Source organism: Mercurialis annua, linkage group LG5 (assembly GCF_937616625.2).
Source record: "Mercurialis annua linkage group LG5, ddMerAnnu1.2, whole genome shotgun sequence".
NCBI lineage: Eukaryota > Viridiplantae > Streptophyta > Magnoliopsida > Malpighiales > Euphorbiaceae > Mercurialis > Mercurialis annua.
Window position 1 is genome coordinate 3,871,011 of NC_065574.1, and position 18,318 is coordinate 3,889,328.

At 32.8% G+C, this 18,318-nt stretch overlaps 4 protein-coding genes and 1 pseudogene across 5 annotated transcripts; all 5 read left to right on the top strand.

Annotated features, from left to right (window-relative positions):
- Positions 1-476: 476 nt before the first annotated feature.
- Positions 477-3,620, top strand: LOC126681114 (ankyrin repeat-containing protein BDA1-like). 2 transcript variants are annotated; one of them, XM_050376498.2, is made up of 3 exons: positions 477-1,253; positions 2,135-2,912; positions 3,531-3,620. In XM_050376498.2, the coding sequence occupies exons 1-3, from the start codon at positions 672-674 to the stop codon at positions 3,554-3,556; spliced, it is 1,386 nt and encodes a 461-aa protein (XP_050232455.1). In that variant the 5' UTR covers positions 477-671; the 3' UTR covers positions 3,557-3,620. The 2 variants fall into 2 exon arrangements, with proteins under 2 accessions (XP_050232455.1, XP_050232454.1); XM_050376497.1 differs by lacking the exon at positions 3,531-3,620 and having other exon boundaries at positions 2,135-3,046.
- On the top strand, positions 3,577-6,301 carry LOC126681112 (ankyrin repeat-containing protein BDA1-like). Its single transcript, XM_050376495.2, has 3 exons — positions 3,577-3,667; positions 4,310-4,916; positions 5,400-6,301. Exons 2-3 carry the CDS (start codon positions 4,332-4,334, stop codon positions 6,234-6,236), a joined length of 1,422 nt encoding a protein of 473 aa, XP_050232452.1. The 5' UTR covers positions 3,577-3,667; positions 4,310-4,331; the 3' UTR covers positions 6,237-6,301.
- A 424-nt stretch (positions 6,302-6,725) lies between these two features.
- Positions 6,726-7,229, top strand: LOC126680744 (uncharacterized). Its single transcript, XM_050375925.2, has one exon. The coding sequence runs from the start codon at positions 6,738-6,740 to the stop codon at positions 7,227-7,229; it is 492 nt and encodes a 163-aa protein (XP_050231882.1). The 5' UTR covers positions 6,726-6,737.
- Positions 7,230-8,826: 1,597 nt separating this feature from the next.
- Positions 8,827-11,728, top strand: LOC126681111 (ankyrin repeat-containing protein BDA1-like). The gene is made up of 3 exons (XM_050376494.2): positions 8,827-8,916; positions 9,505-10,108; positions 10,787-11,728. The coding sequence occupies exons 2-3, from the start codon at positions 9,527-9,529 to the stop codon at positions 11,627-11,629; spliced, it is 1,425 nt and encodes a 474-aa protein (XP_050232451.1). The 5' UTR covers positions 8,827-8,916; positions 9,505-9,526; the 3' UTR covers positions 11,630-11,728.
- A 1,622-nt stretch (positions 11,729-13,350) lies between these two features.
- Positions 13,351-16,131, top strand: LOC126680749 (uncharacterized; annotated as a pseudogene).
- The last annotated feature ends 2,187 nt before the right edge of the window (positions 16,132-18,318 follow it).

The window sequence follows — 18,318 nt, forward strand, 5'->3', positions numbered from 1 at the left end:
ACAATTTTAACAATTACGGTTTTCTAACATTTTAAATAATAAAATACAATACTAAAAATCTTAATATAAAAGGTGGAGAGTTTTTTTTTAAAAAATTCATAATTTTTTTTAAAAAAAAAATTATTGAAAGTGGCGGGAATCAATTAAATTGATTCTCGTGAGAAGCAATTAAATAAATTCATATGTGGTCCCAGATGTGGGAATCAATACATGGTTTTCAATCTCCCCTCAATTAAAGATTAAGGGGAGTCCGCAAGTATGGGTTGCGGATTCATAGTGATTGGTGGCCCAGGCACTATATGGGTATTAAGTTTTTTATAGGGCAATTATTTGGGCAAAAACCCCTATAACCTTGACCTGTCTTTTATTGTTGAAAAGTCTTATAGTGAATTGACATACCTTTCGTTGATTTTTGAAATGATCACATAATTGTTTTAAATTATGTCATCATTTCTTGTTTTCTTTTGGCTGGTGGTAGGAATGCTGATTAATCTAATTATTTTTTAATGACTAACTTAAACATAAATATGTTCTTGCAAAAGAGTTGTGAAATTCAACTCTGAACAAAAATATTAAAAATGTAATCAAGAAATTACATCATCACTAGGTAAACAAATATAAATCATCTTCTTCTGTATGTTTAATTTGCAGGGCAGAGAAACACAAATGATATGGAGAGTCAACATTTATCGATGCTATACGCAGCCGCAACGAAAGGCTGTATACAAACCTTAAACTCCTTAATCCAAACAGATCAACTGATTCTTCATAAAATCTCACTTTCGTCTTTTGCAGAAACTCCGCTGCACGTATCGTCTCTACTCGGGCATCTCGATTTCACCTTAGCTATTCTTGAAAAATGTCCGGGAATGGCTGCGAAGCTCGATTCTCTGCAACGCTATCCTCTTCACTTAGCTTCTGCAGAGGGTAATACTGATATAGTTAAAGCTTTGTTGTCCGTAAACAAAAATGTATGTTTGAGTTGTGATGAAGAAGGAAGAATGCCTCTGCACTTGGCTGCCATGAGAGGCAGTCTTGAAGCTATACGAGAATTGGTTAGGTCTTGTCCTGAGTCGATTTTTCATGAGTTGCTTGACGATGAAGATACAGTATTACACTTGTGTGTGAAATATAACCAACTGGATGCTTTGAAACTGTTGGTAGAAATGGTCAATGATGATGAGTTTATCAGTAAAGCTAATCGAGATGGTAATACCGTCTTGCATCTAGCGGCCATGCTCAAGCGATTCAAGGTACAACGTTTAATAATTAATTTTTTAATTAATCATGGTACTTTTTATTTATAAAATTTAATGAACCCTTGTAAAATCAGTTTAATTTTCGATCCGAAATTAAAGATATTGATCATTACAATTCTAAAGTTATTTGTTTGGGTGGTACATAAACTCCATAGTATTATTTAACTTGATAACTAATAAACTTTGATTTCATACCAAAGTAATTAATATTTTTCAATCAAATTAAGTTGACATGACAAACTTCTGATTGAAGCACATCCTTAGAATATACTGTTATGATGACGGATGTTGCAATATACTCTCAAAATACATTTTAGGCCTAATTACTTAAACAAACCCCACCTTGTAATATTTTTTCGTTTATACCCTCACGTAGTAAAAAGTTCATTTGTACCATTTTTTTGATTTTTCGATTTCATCTCTACCCTAAAATTTAAATTTTTAACAATTAAATTAATTAAAGGATGAAAACATTATAAATGATTAATAAGATTAATGTTTAATTAGAATATAAGCTAAATATAAAGGATCATTTTGAATATTTTTCCAAATAAAAAGAGGTCAAATTAGCTCTTTAGGGTAGAGACGAGAATGAAAAATCAAAAAAAGGGTACAAATGAACTTTTTCCTAGATCAGGGTATAAACGAATAAATGTTACAAGGTGGGGGTATTTTAAGTAATTAAGCCTACATTTTATACAGTTTGTCATATCGGTTTAATTAGTAAATATTGAGTTACTTTGGCTTGAAATAAAAAATTTAAAAAAATAGTAGAAAGATACAAATTTGATTTTACACTAATTTGAAATAGTACGGAAAATTTTAGAAAGCACGAGTATATCTAATCCTATAATTTGCAATATCCTTATTTGCAGATGATAAAGTACCTGATTTCATTATCTAAAGTAAAAAAAAATGTGAATTCCATGAATAGAATGGGATTAACAGCCTTGGATCTGCTAGAACAATGTTTCAGAGACTTCAGAAGTCTCGAAATTCGAGACATTCTACGAGAAACTGGTGCTAAAAGAGCAGTAGAACTGAATCACAACCTTCTGATTCCGACAACAGCACTGACTGTATCCGGACAAACATCATCAAAACGTAAATCATGGTTTCAGAAATGCATGAAATACATACAATACGATTTAGAAGAAACACGAGGCGCACTGATGATCGTTGCAACTGTAATAGCAACCATGACTTTCCAAGCTGCAATGAACCCGCCAGGCGGTATTTGGCAACAAACGTACACAAATTCCGGCGGCAGTCCTGTTTGTTCCGAAACAAACATATGCCAAGCCGGAACTTCTGTGTTAGCCTATACATACCCAAACGATTACACTAATTTCCAGCTATGGAATGGTATTGCGTTTTTTGCATCGCTATGCGTGGTAGCTTTAGTTGTTGGTGGATTTCCTCTGACGAATAAATTGTGTGTGTGGCTTCTGGCGCAAGCTATCGGTATCACGCTGATTTTTCATGCTCAGAGCTATGTAATGGGTATAATATTGGTTACTCCGTCGAGATTAAGATCAGAAGTGGAAAAAGCGGATGTGATCATGTTTCGAATTTTGTTAGGGGTGACTTTTTGTGCCTGCATTATTGAATTTCTCCGGTTTTTTGTCTGGACAGCGAAAAGAGTGCGGCAAGGTTGGTGTAGAGTTAATAAGATTTTCTACGGAAACTGAAGTATATACTTTTATAGAGCAATTACCATTGTTCAATTTGTTTTATATATAACTGAACTTTTATTTTTATAATAACAAGAGGTTACTTTGTAGCAATTCATGTCAATGATTATTCATGCGACTAGAAAAATGTTGGATAACCATATAATCTTCCATTGTCACATAAATTATTAGCCTTATTTGCTATAGTAACTTCTCATGACGAGATTATACATCTTAATTTAGGACTAATTAGGGGTAAGGTCTCGTCTAACAGTTTGAACTTTCGATTGCATTGATAATTTATGTTATCATATATGTTTGATCGGAAGATATGAAATTCTATACATCTCTGAATTAATGATGTGTTTATGCACTTAGGCTGAATTAATCATGTGGAAATATTGCAAAACCATGTAAAATAGGCACTCCACGTTTTATTATTAAATCAATATTTGGAATCACAAAGCGCATGCGTATTGATAAGATGCTCTTTTAACTTATTTTTTTACGCTGGTTGATTAATGCAGCTATTCAATAAATGATTACTTGTGTTTATACGGAAGAAACATTAACATTACGGATCATTTGCGTATTTCAGGAAGCACCATTTGTGTTTGGAGATGAAAAAGGAGCACTTAAGCTCACAAAATACCTCGACTCCTTTTCGTTCCTGTACTATACCGTATAGAGGAAATACAGGCGCTTTCAAGAACCCTTGCTGATTTGTTGAGACGGGTAACACTTTCTACTATGGAAAGAGCAAATATAGTTGTATGAAACCATCCATTACTTATGTGACACGTGGCATTATTAATGCAATGAACCAATCGATAAATATCACATTAATTGGTGATATATTTTAATGAGAATTAAATGTTCTTTACTGATTAGAAATTGGAGGAAAAAAAGCATATGTGTAGATGCATTTGCTGTACAAAGATTTTACCAGATAACATATGCACCAGTAATGAAATTTTGCAGTCAAAATATCTAGTTCAGCTAACTATAATCTTGACCTGTCTTAATTTTATTGTTATTTAATTGTTGAAAAGTCTTACAGGGAAGTAAATTGACATATACTATGATTTATTTATATACTATAATACAGGACATACCTTCTGTTAGACTTTTGAAATGTTCTAATAACTCACGCAATTCTTTTTTAATTCTGTCATCATTTCATGTTTTCTTTTGGCTGGTGGTAAGAATGCTGATTTGTCTAATTTTTTTTAATGACGAACTTAAACATGAAGATGTTCTTGCAAAAGAGTTCCGAAATTCAACTCTGAACAAAAATATAAAAAATGTAATCTAGTGATAACATCATGACTAGGTAAACACATATAAATCATCTTTTTCTTTATGTTCACTTTGCAGGGCAGAGAAGAAGGAAACATAAATGGAGAGTCAACATTTATCGATGCTATACGCAGCAGCAGCGAAAGGTTGTGTAGAAACGTTCAATTCGTTAATCGTAAGATCAGATCCACTAATTCTTTACAAAATCTCACTTTCTTCTTTCGTCGAAACTCCGTTGCACGTATCATGTCTACTCGGCCATCTCGATTTCACCTTAGCTATTCTTGAAAAATGTCCCGGAATGGCTGCGAAGCTCGATTCTCTTCGACGCTTTCCTCTTCACTTGGCTTCTGCAGAGGGTCATACGGATATTGTTAAAGCTTTGTTGTCCGTAAACAGAAGTGTTTGTTTGAGTTGTGATGAAGAAGGTAGGATTCCTCTTCACTTGGCTGCCATGAGAGGCAATCTTGAGGCTGTACGAGAATTGGTAAGTTGTTGTCCTGAGTCGATTTCTCATGAGCTGATTGATGATGGAGACACAGTTTTACACTTGTGTGTAAAGTTTAACCAATTGGATGCTTTGAAACTGTTGGTAGAAATGGTGGATGATGATGAGTTTATCATCAAATCGAATCGAGATGGAAATACCGTTTTGCATCTAGCTGCCATGCTCGAGCGATTTCAGGTGTAGTTTTTATCTATAACTATAATTAATTGATCAATCAGGCTGTATTTAGTGATTATCACCAATGTTTTTAAACGGTGATCACTATGGTCAACTATCCGATTAGATATTAAAACTCAAAGATGAAACCGGAAAATCTGGTTTATTCAGGAAACCGGACAAATTCGGTTTTCAAAATGACTCCTGCTTAGTTAAACAATGTATAAACATAATTAAATATAATAATTAATTGAGAGAGAGTTGTGTTTAATCATTGGAACCATCATTGGAATTAGTCATAACATACAATAACTAATTAGTGAAATATTGTTTAATCATTGGAACCGCGTCGGAACTAGTCACAATATTAAATATAATCAGTTTGCCATATCACCTTAATTTTAATTGATATATATTGAGTTACCTTTACTTGAAATATTTAATTTATATACTAGTTTGAAATATTCTAATCCTATAATTGGTATATGATATCCTTATTTGCAGATGATAAAGTACCTGATTTCATTGCCTCAAGTAAAAGAAAGCGTGAATTACATGAATAAAATGGGATTAACAGCCTTGGATATGCTAGATCAATGTTCCAAGGTCTTCAAAAATCTTAAAATTCAAGAAACTCTGAGAGAAGTTGGTGCTAAAAGATCAGTAGAGCTAAATCCCAATCTCCTGACAAGTTCAATCGAAGAACCAACACTGTCTGTTTCCAGACAAACATCATCAAAACGAAAAACATGGTTTAAGAAATGCATGAAATACATACAATACAACGTAGAAGAAACACGAGGCGCACTGATGATCGTAGCAACTGTAATAGCGACCATGACTTTCCAAGCTGCAATGAACCCCCCGGGCGGGGTTTGGCAACAAACTTTCGCAAATTCCAATGGCGGTCCTGTTTGTTCCGAAACAAACATATGCGAAGTTGGAACTTCTGTCTTAGCCTACGCATACCCCGACGCATACACTTATTTCCTGATATGGAATGGTATTGCTTTTTTTGCATCACTATGCGTTGTCTCTTTGGTCGTTAGCGGATTTCCTCTGACGAATGAATTGTGTGTGTGGCTTCTAGCGCAAGCTATCGGTATCACGCTGATTTTTCTAGCTCAGAGCTATGTAATTGGCATTATTTTGGTTACTCCGGCGAGCTTGAGATCGAAAATGGAAAAGGTAGGAATGTTCTTGTTTCGAGTTTTGTTAGGAGTGATTATTTTTGCTAGCATAATTGAGTTTCTTCGGTTTTTTATCTGGACTGCCAAAAAGGTGCGGCGGTGTAAGATGAAGAATAAGAAAACAAGAGTATCCAAAGAAATTATCATATAGACTATTTGAAATACGTTATCGCTGGATAAAATTAATAAAATATAACACATTTTAATTAAAAAAAATTCAATTGTTTGGTAATATATTATACTTTTATTGATTCTGGTAACTTATATATGGTGCGATTGATGTAATTTATATAAGAATTTTTCAAGTAACATATGAGCAGCGACGTCTGCTGACCTCATAACAAGATATTAACACCTTAATTTAAACTACTTAAAGATATTATAATTTTAGATGCTGTTATTTTTATAACTAGACATGTTCATCGGCCACTTTGGTAGTATTAATTTTAATATAAAAATCGTTTAGTTGTTGAAATTAAAAAGTAAAAAATAAATTAATTTAAAGAGTGAAGCTTGACTTTTTTTAAAAAATAAAAAAAAGGAAATCAAAGAATAAGGTTAGAATTTTGATTTAATTTAAAGAACAAACGATCACTTTCACCTCCGAACTTGCGTCAAAATATCAAAACGTAAATCATGGTTTCAGAAATGCATGAAATACATACAATACGATTTAGAAGAAACACGAGGCGCACTGATGATCGTAGCAACTATAATAGCAACCATGACTTTCCAATCTGCAATGAACCCGCCAGGCGGTATTTGGCAACAAACGTACACAAATTCCGGCGGCAGTCCTGTTTGTTCCGAAACAAACATATGCCAAGCCGGAACTTCTGTGTTAGCCTATAATTACCCAAACGATTACACTAATTTCCAGCTATGGAATGGTATTGCGTTTTTTACATCGCTATGCGTGGTAGCTTTAGTTGTTGGTGGATTTCCTCTGACGAATAAATTGTGTTTGTGGCTTCTAGCGCAAGCTATCGGTATCACGCTGATTTTTCATGCTCAGAGCTATGTAATGGGTGTAATATTGGTTACTCCGTCGAGATTAAGATCAGAAGTGGAAAAAACGGATGTGATCATGTTTCGAATTTTGTTAGGGGTGACTTTTTGTGCTTGCATTATTGAATTGGCTTAATACATAATTTGACCCCTGAACTTGTACCCTTTTACCCATCTAACCTTTAAACTTAACGTCTCACCTATCGAACCTCTGAACTTGTTAAATAATCCGATTTGACCCCTGAACTTGATAAATATGTAAATATTGAACCCTTCGTGTCCACCTGTCACTTGAAACATTCTAGAAGAAATTGTGTACGGAGGGGTTTAATGTTTACGTATTTATCAAGTTCGGGGGTCAAATCGGGTTATTTAACAAGTTCAGGGGTTCGATAGGTGAGACGTTAAGTTTGGGGGTTAGATGGGTAAAAGGGTACAAGTTCAGGGGTTAAACTATATATTAAGCCTTATTGAATTTCTCCGGTTTTTCGCCTGGACAGCGAAAAGAGTGCGGCAAGGTTGGTGTAGAGTTAATAAGATTTTCTACGGAAACTGAAGTAAATATTTTTATAGAACAATTACCATTGTTCAATTTGTTTTATATGAGTAACTGAACTTTTATTTTTATAATAACAAGAGGTTACTTAATTTATAGCAATTCATGTCAATAATTACTCATATGACTACGAAAATGTTGGATAACCATATAATCTTCCATTGTCACATAAGCAATTATTAACCTGATTTGATATAGTAATGAAATTTTGCAGTCAAAATATATAGTTCTGCTAACTATAATCTTGACCTGTCGTTTATTGTTATTTAATTGTTGAAAAGTGTTACAGGGAAGTGAACGAATAAAGGATTATTTCACCCCCTCAACTTGGCACGAAATATCAAAAAAGTCCAAATTTTTAAAACCGGATCACTTTTCCTTTGTACTTGGCAAAACCGGATCAATTTCACCCTTCTGACACAAAAAGAGAGTGGGTTTTCCAAATTAAAAAAATTAACCTTAATTAACACTAATTGATATACCAATTAGTTCAGATTAATTCAAACGCTAAATAATAAAAAGTTAAAGACTTCTTTTACCTTTTTCTCTATTTAACTCAATTAAACTCTAATTAAGTAAACATAATTATCCCTAATTAATAATTAATCTAATAACCCTATTTACTTATAAACTCTTCTTCTCCCTACCTTCTACTACCATACCGCAGCCACCATCACCAGCCATTACCATCACCAGTAATCACCATCGTCTCCATACTGTAGCCTTTACCATCAGCCGCCTTTCACTATCGTTCGTTAATTGTAGGAACCGGAGAAGCTGGGACCATTCCATCTAGCAATTGTTCATCATTCTCAGCAACCGTAGCAGCAAAAACCGCCGTCACCGCACCTGTATAACGCTGAACCAGTACAAACACCATTGTTGAACCAGTCGAGACCATCACTCTCCATCTTCATCTCTTTCTCTTTGAATTTTTTTGGGAAAAAATTGAAATACAAACAACAAAACCCACAACAAAATGTAAAAACAAACAATCCTTCATCATCTTTAACAATTGTCGCTTAAGGGTGAAAATGAAAGACCGTCGGCGGGTTTGAAAAGAAGCGGCGATGAAAGTCGCTGGGTCTGTAGAAGACGAAGGAACCCAGCTGCTCCTGTTGGTTTGTTTCTTCGTCAAAACGAAGAAATGAACGATTTTATGGCCGGAAGAGTTTGTCTTCACTTTAATTCGATGAGTTCAGGCAGCGACGATGGACATCGACGGTCGGCAGCGGTGAGAAGAAGAAAAACGAAGGAGAAGGGAAAGGTTATAATGAAATGGAAGAAGTGCATAATAACCCTTACAGTTTTATTTAAAATTGATAGGATTTTTGAAGTTTTGAAAGTGTAAAAATTAAATTGTTATTTAAAATCATTGAATACTGATTTAAAGAATTAAATAAAATTTATGGACCATTTTAACTTTTTGCCGTAAAAAACCAGAGAGTGTGTTCACTCTCTGAAGTGAGAGTGGGGAGGGGGAATTTGATACGTTTTGGCCAAGTTCAGGGTAAAAATGATCCATTTTCACGAACTTGGGCTTTATTGATATTCCGTGCCAAGTTGAGGGGGTGAAATGATCCTTTGTTCACATACCTTCTGTTAGACTTTTGAAATGTTCTAATAGCTCACGCAATTCTTTTTAATTCTGTCATCATTTCATGTTTTCTTTTGGCTGGATTAATGCTGATTGAACAAATTATTTTTTAATGACTAACTTAAACATGAAGATGTTCTTGCAAAAGAGTTCCGAAATTCTAACTCTGCACAAAAATATAAAAAATGTAATCTAAAGATAACATCATCACTAGGTAAACACATATAAGTTATATTTTTCTTTATGTTCACTTTGCAGGGCAGAGAAGAAGGAAACATAAATGGAGAGTCAACATTTACCGATGCTATACGCAGCAGCAGCGAAAGGTTGTGTAGAAACGTTCAATTCGTTAATCGTAAGAGATCCATTGATTCTTTATAAAATCTCACTTTCGTCTTTCGTCGAAACTCCTCTGCACGTTTCGTCTCTACTCGGCCATCTTGATTTCACCGTAGCTATTCTTGAAAAATGTCCGGGAATGGCTGCAAAGCTCGATTCTCTGCGACGCTCTCCTCTTCACTTAGCTTCTGCAGAAGGCCATACTGATGTTGTTATAGCTTTGTTGTCCGTGAACAGAAGTGTTTGTTTGGGGTGTGATGAAGAGGGTAGGATTCCTCTTCACTTGGCGGCCATGAGAGGCAATCTTGAGGCTGCACGAGAATTGGTTAGTTATTGTCCTGAGTCGATTTCTCATGAGCTGACTGATGATGGAGACACAGTATTACACTTGTGTGTAAAGTTCAACCAATTGGATGCTTTGAAGCTGTTGGTAGAATTGGTGGATGATGATGAGTTTATCATTAAATCTAATCGAGATGGGAATACTGTCTTGCATCTAGCTGCCATGCTCAAGCGATTTCAGGTATAGTTTTTATCTAGCAATAACTATAATTAATTGATCAATCATGCTGTATTTAGTCATCATAACCAATGTTTTAAACGGTGAACTAGTCAACTTTCCGATCCGATTCGATATGAAACCGAAAAAATCCGGTTTAATCACTAAACTAGACAAATTCGGGTTTCAAAATGACTCTTTCCTCTCTCTTGTGTGATCTTCTATTCGACAATCCTCTTTCTTTTATATGCTCCACTCTCCAACGATTCTCTCTCAATGAATAGTTGATTAAAATTTAATCAACTTTCTTAACGATTGTCATAAATTATCTTTATAAGTATCATTTCTCCTTTTCCATCATTTCACATATTTAGTTATCTTTTTGAGTAGTTAAACAATGTACAATAAACATAATTAGATATAATAAAGTATAATAATTGATTGAGAGAGAGTTGTGTTCAATCACTGGAACCGTCATTGGAATTAGTCATAACACACAATGATTAATTAGTGAAATATTGTTCAATCGATCATTGGAACCGGGTCGGAACTAGTCACAATTAAATATAATCAGTTTGCCATATATCACCTTCATTTTAATTGATAAATATTGAGTTACCTTTGCTTGAAAGAGAATATTAGAAAAATATAAATGAAATTTTGTTCACTAATTTAAAATATTCGCAATGTCCTCATTTGCAGATGATAAAGTACTTGATTTCTTTACCTCAAGTAAACAAAAGTGTGAATTACAAGAACAGAATGGGATTAACAGCCTTGGACCTGCTACAGCACACTTTCAGAGACTTCAAAAATCTTGAAATTCAAGAAACTCTGAGAGAAGTTGGTGCTAAAAGAGCAGTAGAGCTAAATCACAATCTCCTGACAAGTTCAATCGAAGAACCAACACTGTCTGTTTCCAGACAAACATCATCAAAACGAAAAACATGGTTTAAAAAATGCATGAAATACATACAATACAACGTAGAAGAAACACGAGGCGCGCTGATGATTGTAGCCACTGTAATAGCCACCATGACTTTCCAAGCTGCAATGAACCCCCCCGGCGGGGTTTGGCAACAAACTTACGCAAATTCCAATGGCGGTCCTGTTTGTTCCGAAACAAACATATGCGAAGTTGGAACTTCTGTCTTAGCCTACGCATACCCCGACGCATACACTTATTTCCTGATATGGAATGGTATTGCTTTTTTTGCATCACTATGTGTCGTCTCTTTGGTTGTTAGCGGATTTCCTCTCACGAATAAATTGTATGTGTGGCTTCTAGCGCAAGCTATCGGTATCACGCTGATTTTTCTAGCTCAGAGCTATGTAATTGGCATCATTTTGGTTACGCCGGCGAGATTGAGATCGAAAATGGAAAAGGTGGGAATGATCATGTTTCGAGTTTTGTTAGGGGTGATTATTTTTGCTAGCGTTATTGAAATTCTCCGGTTTTTTGTCTGGACTGTGAAAAAGGTGCGGCGAGGTTGGTGTAAGATGAAGAATAAGAAAACAAGAGTATCCAAAGAAATTATTATATAGACTATGTCAAATACTTTATCTGTGGATAAAATTAATAAAATATAACACATTTTAAATTAATAAATCAATTGTCAGATAGTATATTATAATAATTATGTAGATCCTGGTATATATGGTGCGGTTGATGTAATTTATTTTCAAGTAACATATGAGCAGCAACATATATACTGACCTCATGACAATATATTAACACCTTAATTTAGGACTAACTTAAGATTTTATAATTGGGTTAATTGCATATAAAATCATGACCTTTGCATCAAGTTTCAAAAATAACATTACTTTTAAAACGTGTCAATTATAGACACCACCTTTCATTTTTTTTTTCAATTTCATCATGGACACATTTTTGGGTGAAATTTTGATGACTTGGACAGCCGATGGGTCTGCCACGTGTCATGCCACGTTAGCAAAAATGCCACTAAAAATCGCCGATGTTATTTTTGAAAAAAAAATGAAAGGTTGTGTCTATAATTGACACGTTTTAAAAGTTATGTTATTTTTGATAATGTTTTATAACAACTTGAGCTAGATAAGTCGGTTTAATAGTAAAAATATTATCACAATCATTTGGTTGTTAATAATTAATGAGTAAAGTTTGATTTTTAAAGAAAATAAAAATTAAATCGAATAAAAGAGCAAAGTCCGATTTTGGTTTAATTGAAATACCATATATAATAATCTATTTCTTTTTAAGATTTCAAGTTAAATTATATTTAAGTACATAAAAAAACAATATTATTTTAATAGATGTAGTTCGTTTTTTTTATTTACTCAATAAATATATAATTTTTTATACATAAATAATTACTTAGATGTAGTCAAATAATTGTAAACTATCAAAATAATATTAATATAATGATTAATAAAGCAAAAATTATCAGATACATTGTTTGTTTCCTTTACATTGTGTTGTAAAATTATCTCAGAATAAAACATATCAATTTTTTTAATTTTATTTTTATCAAAAATCAAAAACTCTTTTGAGTCCAATTAAAATACTTTTGGTTTACGGCTGGACAAAAAATTCTTAAACAAATCCTATTTTTCTTTCCATCTTATCTACTGTCTCGCTTTCCTTATCAAAATCCATATTCAATTCAGCTTTTAAAGTAGCCAAATTCTTACTTTTTAATCGCCATTGTTTTACTTTTTAATCTACTATAAGAATATTTATCTCATATAATGATTGTGTCATATGATATTTACAACGAGTTAATGAGTATTTGTGATAGATAATCTATTAATTATTATTTAAAAATTTCACATGCTAATGTATGATTACGAATGACATAATTACACAGTGGTTGCATTGGATAATTTTCCCACTAATAATGTATCAAAATTCCAATTTTTTTGACCGTTGGAGTTAAGGAATTTTGGGTGGATTGGAGTGAAGGTCAAAACCTAATAGAAGGGTTTTAAAAAAGGCTTAATGGCGTAAAAAATCATAAACTTTTGCGTGTTTTGCAAATTTAACATAAACTTTCAATTTTGGCAAATTAAATCACAAACTTTTGATTTGTTGCAATTTTAGCACCAATCAATTTTAGCACCACTATTCTGGCGTCCACATCAGCATTTTTTTCACAAAAAATTGATCGGTGCTAAAATTGCCAAAAATCAAAAGTTTGTGTATTAATTTGCCAAAATTGAAAGTTTATGTTAAATTTGCAAAACACGCTAAAGTTTGTGATTTTTTACGCAATTAAGCCTTTAAAAAATGTAAAGTAAAGAATTGGGTTCTTTAATTAAAGGTATGTTGATAAAGAAACCGAGGCATATTAAAATGGAGAGTGATTCGGGCTTGAAAAGTGGTTGCATTTGGCTGGAGCTGGATGTTCGTCAGATTGAGTTTTGGAAAGGTAAAATTAATTGTTTTCGTGTTCTTCGATTCAGTTTTCCTAATTATTTTCTTAGAATTTACAGTTATTTTATTTTTATTGTACATTAGACAAAAGTGATGACCATTCATTTACAGAAAAGGAAAAAAAACAATATAAGCGCTAGAATGTACCAATATGGTCAAACAGATCCAAATAATTTTAAAATCAAATTTGATTGAACTGAAATATTTTGGTTGGGTCGAAAATTGAAATTTTAAAAATTTATTAACGAAGATTAAAATTTAAAATACAAATACTAAAGTCATATAATAAAATTTAACACAATTTACTAGACATTCTTTGTAGCCGGAATGACTTATATTAAATGATAATTAAAAACTCTACTAGTAAAGTGATGATTTATCTTATATTAAGTGATTAATGGTGCCTACTTAATTATTCCATGCATTTTTTGGTTATTGGTGGTGGGAATGCACATTGATTCAATTCAATTGTTTTTTAATCATAAAGTTGAAACAAGGAGTTGTAACTCAGAATAAAAATATAGAAAAGGTATGTTCTCCTTTACGTGTTTTTGGTATTTAACACGAATTTTTAATTTGAAGTATGTTCTTCTTTACGTTCACCTTGCAAGGCAGGAAAAGAGGAGAACACATATAAGTGATGGAGAGTCAACATTTGTGGATGCTATATGCAGCAGCAAAGAGCGGCTGTACAGAAACCTTAAACTCACTGATCCAAACAGATCAATTGATTCTTAATAAAATCTCACTTTCGTCTTTCGGAGAAACTCCGCTGCACGTATCGTCTCTACTCGGGCATCTCGATTTCACCTTAGCTATTCTTGAAAAATGTCCGGGAATGGCTGCGAAGCTCGATTCTCTACAACGCTATCCTCTTCACTTAGCTTCTGCAGAGGGTCACACTGATATAGTTAAAGCTCTGTTGTCCGTAAACAAAAATGTATGTTTGAGTTGTGATGAAGAAGGAAGAATGTATGTCCAGACTGAATCGTGCTGAAACCGATTCCAGTTCTGGGCGGGTTCCACATTGTACCAATAATTCCGGTTCCACGCAGGTGTTTATGTTTGGCATAGTCGGATATTTATATAACTAAACTATATATAACATTTAAAGTTTGATTTTTGGTTGGTTTAGTTAATCCAACGGTCGGTTTACTTAAAATACCTTTCTTTTTATTCTTTCCTTTAAACTATAAATTAAATAATTAGGTCTAATTTTCAATTTTAATATCATTTTTCAAATCGGTTGAAATTAAAACCATAAACCAAAACCGGTCAGTTTCACTTTTATTGAAACCGTAAACCATCTCTATACTTATTTGATCATTACTGTTGACATGTTGTAATGTTAATCCTATTATCCTAGTATTAAATATTTGAGTGTCATATTTCAAATTGGTATTTAAATTTTTATGTGTTATCTTTTGATTATTTATTCTTGAATTTAGATGAAAGTAATGCAATATTTTCTTATCAAATTGAGTTAAAAAGGGGCAAATTGACCTAAGCATATTCTTATAACATGAAAGCTGACGTAATAATATATTTTAATAATATGTTTCAGTTAATTGAGTACCTAATGTCTTATTTTGCAGACTATGAAGTACCTGCTTTAATTACCTCAAGTAAAAGAAAGAGTGAATTTTATGAATAGAATGGGATTAACAGTCTTGGATCTGCTAGAACAGTGTTTCAGAAGTTCGGAAATTCGAGAAACTCTAAGAGAAGCTGGTGCGAAAAGAGCAGCGGAGCTAAATCAGAATCTTCTGACAAGTACAATTGAACTATCGAAAGTGTTTGTTTCCAGGGAAACAAAACCAAAATCATGGTTTAAGAAATTCATGAAATGCATGCAATACAATGTAGAAGAAGCACGAGGCGCACTGATGATCGTTGCAACTGTAATAGCAACTGTGACTTTCCAAGCTGCAATGAACCCACCAGGTGGTGTCTGGCAACAAACTTTCATAAACGCCGATGGTGGTCCTGATTGTTCGGAAACAAACATATGCGAAGTTGGAACTTCTGTATTAGCCTATACGTACCCAGACGAATACATTGTTCTCATGACGTGGAATGCCATCGCTTTCTTTGCATCACTATGCATCGTCGCTTTAGTCATTGCTGGGTTTCCTCTGACGAATAAATTTTTCGTGTGGCTTCTAGCAGAGGCCATTGGGGTCCCGTTGGTGTGTCTAACTTATAGCTATCAAATGGGTATAACTTTAATTACCCCGTCAAAATTAAGATCGAAAATGAATAAGGTGGATGCAATAATTAATGCTCCAAATTTGGTTAGGGCTACTTTTTTCCGGCAGCGTTATTGAATTTATCCGGTTTTTCGTATGGACTGTAAAAAAGGTGCGACGACATTGGCCTAAGATGAGGAACAAAAAAACAAGAGTAGGGATCAATGAATTGCAAAGCATCCGACTCGATAACAACACGAGTTAACGCAAGTATGTTCTTGTATTTAGATGTGTCGGTATTTGATATTTCTCTTCAATTTGTAATATTTTGTATTGAATTAATCATGTCCAATAACTGCTAAAGCCATAGATGTGGATAAAAAATTTCTATACTTAAATTTACATCCAAGTAATGTGTATATGTAGATATTTAGCATGGAATAAAATCCCGTTAAAAAATACAAAAAAATCATCTCTTCTTTCTCTTTTTTTCTTTTAAATAAATAATTTTAACAGTCAATTTTTTTTTTCGACTACTGTCAATAATTTTATTTTATCGTTGATAGTAGTCTTATCTTATTTAAAACATTTAATTTAATAAGTAGTTATATTTGTTTTTATCTTTTTCTGTTTTAGTCGGTTAAATAAATAAAGCAACAACAAGCTCAAATCAAAACAAAGAAGCTATAAAATTTGGCCAAATGACCAGAAAGGTCAAATTTTTTATTAAAATTTCACAAAAGCTCAAACTTTTTAATTTTATTCAATTTGTCCTGAAACGCATAATTTCGTCTTAATAATGTCCAACTATATAATTTTGCCTACGTGGCGCTGATGTGGCAATGCCACATAAGTAAAATTGTGTAGTTTGACATTATTTAAACGAAATCATGCGTTTCAGGATAAATTGGATAAAATTGAAAGATTTGGAATTTTGTGAAACTTTCATGAAAGATTTTGCCTTTTTTAGTTATTTGGCCATAAAATTTCTATAATTGCCTTCTTTTAATTGTTTTAAAAATAAAAAAAATAAAAATGAGCAAAATAAAATAGTAAATAGACTTAACACCCAATTCAACACAAATCAAATAAAGTTAAATTTTAAAAGTTTAAGTAATTAATTTTGAGGGTCATTAAATTTTTATTTTTTATTTCAGTTTAAACTTTTAGTTACTGAATTTTAATTGTTTTTCAAATTAATTTTTCCGACAAAAAATGTTTAAATGAAGCCGAATTTTACTAGTTTTATCTTAAAAATTCATTTTGAAAGGGAATTTTAGGCTATATGACAAGTTCAAGTAAAAATATAAATTCCGTTTGCCATTTAAATATTTTTCAGCCAGAGAAATCAAATTAAAAAAAAATAAATTTCAGTAACAAAATAAAATAAATTTTGATAACTGAAATGAATATCAATAAAAGTTCACTTACATTTATAGAAGCTCACTCGGACATAGAAATTAATGAGTTGTTGTTATTTTTGTTCATAGTAAAATTTATACGGAGGCCTCTCTATTTTATCGATTTTATTTGAGAGGCCCTTACCCTAAAATTGTTCACGTCTGAAACTATGTATTTGGCAGAATCGAATTTTGAGACCCTTAATTGGAAGGGAAAAATGTGTGATGTTCAAACTCTGTTACCAAGAGTGGAAGCAAAAATGAAAGCAATGTGGCAAAACATTTATCCATTCATGCTCCACACAACACACACATCTCTTAAACTCTTTTAATATAATTTCTCTTACCCTATTTCATGTCGTGGCCTGTTCCATTTTGCATGTTTATAATCTGCAGCTCCGCCCGGAAATCTCGACCACCTATTTTCAAACACTCCGACATTGATTGGGTCCGATCCGACGGTTTTGCAGACCTGCTTGCACAAGCAAATAGGCTTCCATGATTTGCATACCCGCCTACAGTACTCTAATCGGGAAACGTCAACCACCTATTCTCTCTTGTGATGGATTTTGACCTTAAAATGTTTTCAGTTAGATTTTAATGTAACCGAACCAAATTGAAAAATTAACTAAACTAATCAATTTGATTCTGTTTGATTTAAAAATTGTACTTACTCAACTGTTTGTTCAATTTAATTTTGAAAACAAGAAAGATTTTGGTTCGGTTTGACCAAATGCACACTCCTTGTTTTAACGGTTAGTTAAGTGGAATGACAGGCATGAGCAGAACCGCCCTATGGCTAGGGTAGGCTCTAGCACCTGTTGGGATTGATTGTTTTTGAAAGGCTAATCCCCTGAAAAACTCCCTACCTTTCAACCCCCTTCATTTATACCCTCACCTTTCAAAATCTCCAATTTTACCCAAATTCCCACTTTTTATTTTCAATTGCACCCTAAAAGTATTAAATTAGTTCTTTTTCACTATAAAAAAGTTCAAATCGATAATTTATATTTTAATTCATATTCTAAATAGTCCTCAATGTTTAAATTTCAACAATAAAACCATATTTTCTAAAATTTTAAAAGTTAAATTTGTTTATATAAAATAGAAATCAATTAAAAATATCATTAAATATGGTTTTGTTGTTGAAATTTAAACATTAAGAACTATTTAGAACATGAATTAAAATATAAAATATCGATTTCAACTTTTTTTTAGTGACAAAAGCCC

Excerpts from the sequence above, each read along its gene's own strand:
- LOC126680744 (XM_050375925.2), top strand. The coding sequence starts at position 6,738 with ATGAAATACATACAATACGATTTAGAAGAAACACGAGGCGCACTGATG.
- LOC126681114 (XM_050376497.1), top strand. The coding sequence starts at position 672 with ATGGAGAGTCAACATTTATCGATGCTATACGCAGCCGCAACGAAAGGC. Across the intron at positions 1,254-2,134 it reads CCATGCTCAAGCGATTCAAG|ATGATAAAGTACCTGATTTC; the intron begins GTACAACGTTTA and ends CCTTATTTGCAG.
- LOC126681111 (XM_050376494.2), top strand. The coding sequence starts at position 9,527 with ATGGAGAGTCAACATTTACCGATGCTATACGCAGCAGCAGCGAAAGGT. Across the intron at positions 10,109-10,786 it reads CCATGCTCAAGCGATTTCAG|ATGATAAAGTACTTGATTTC; the intron begins GTATAGTTTTTA and ends CCTCATTTGCAG.
- LOC126681112 (XM_050376495.2), top strand. The coding sequence starts at position 4,332 with ATGGAGAGTCAACATTTATCGATGCTATACGCAGCAGCAGCGAAAGGT. Across the intron at positions 4,917-5,399 it reads CCATGCTCGAGCGATTTCAG|ATGATAAAGTACCTGATTTC; the intron begins GTGTAGTTTTTA and ends CCTTATTTGCAG.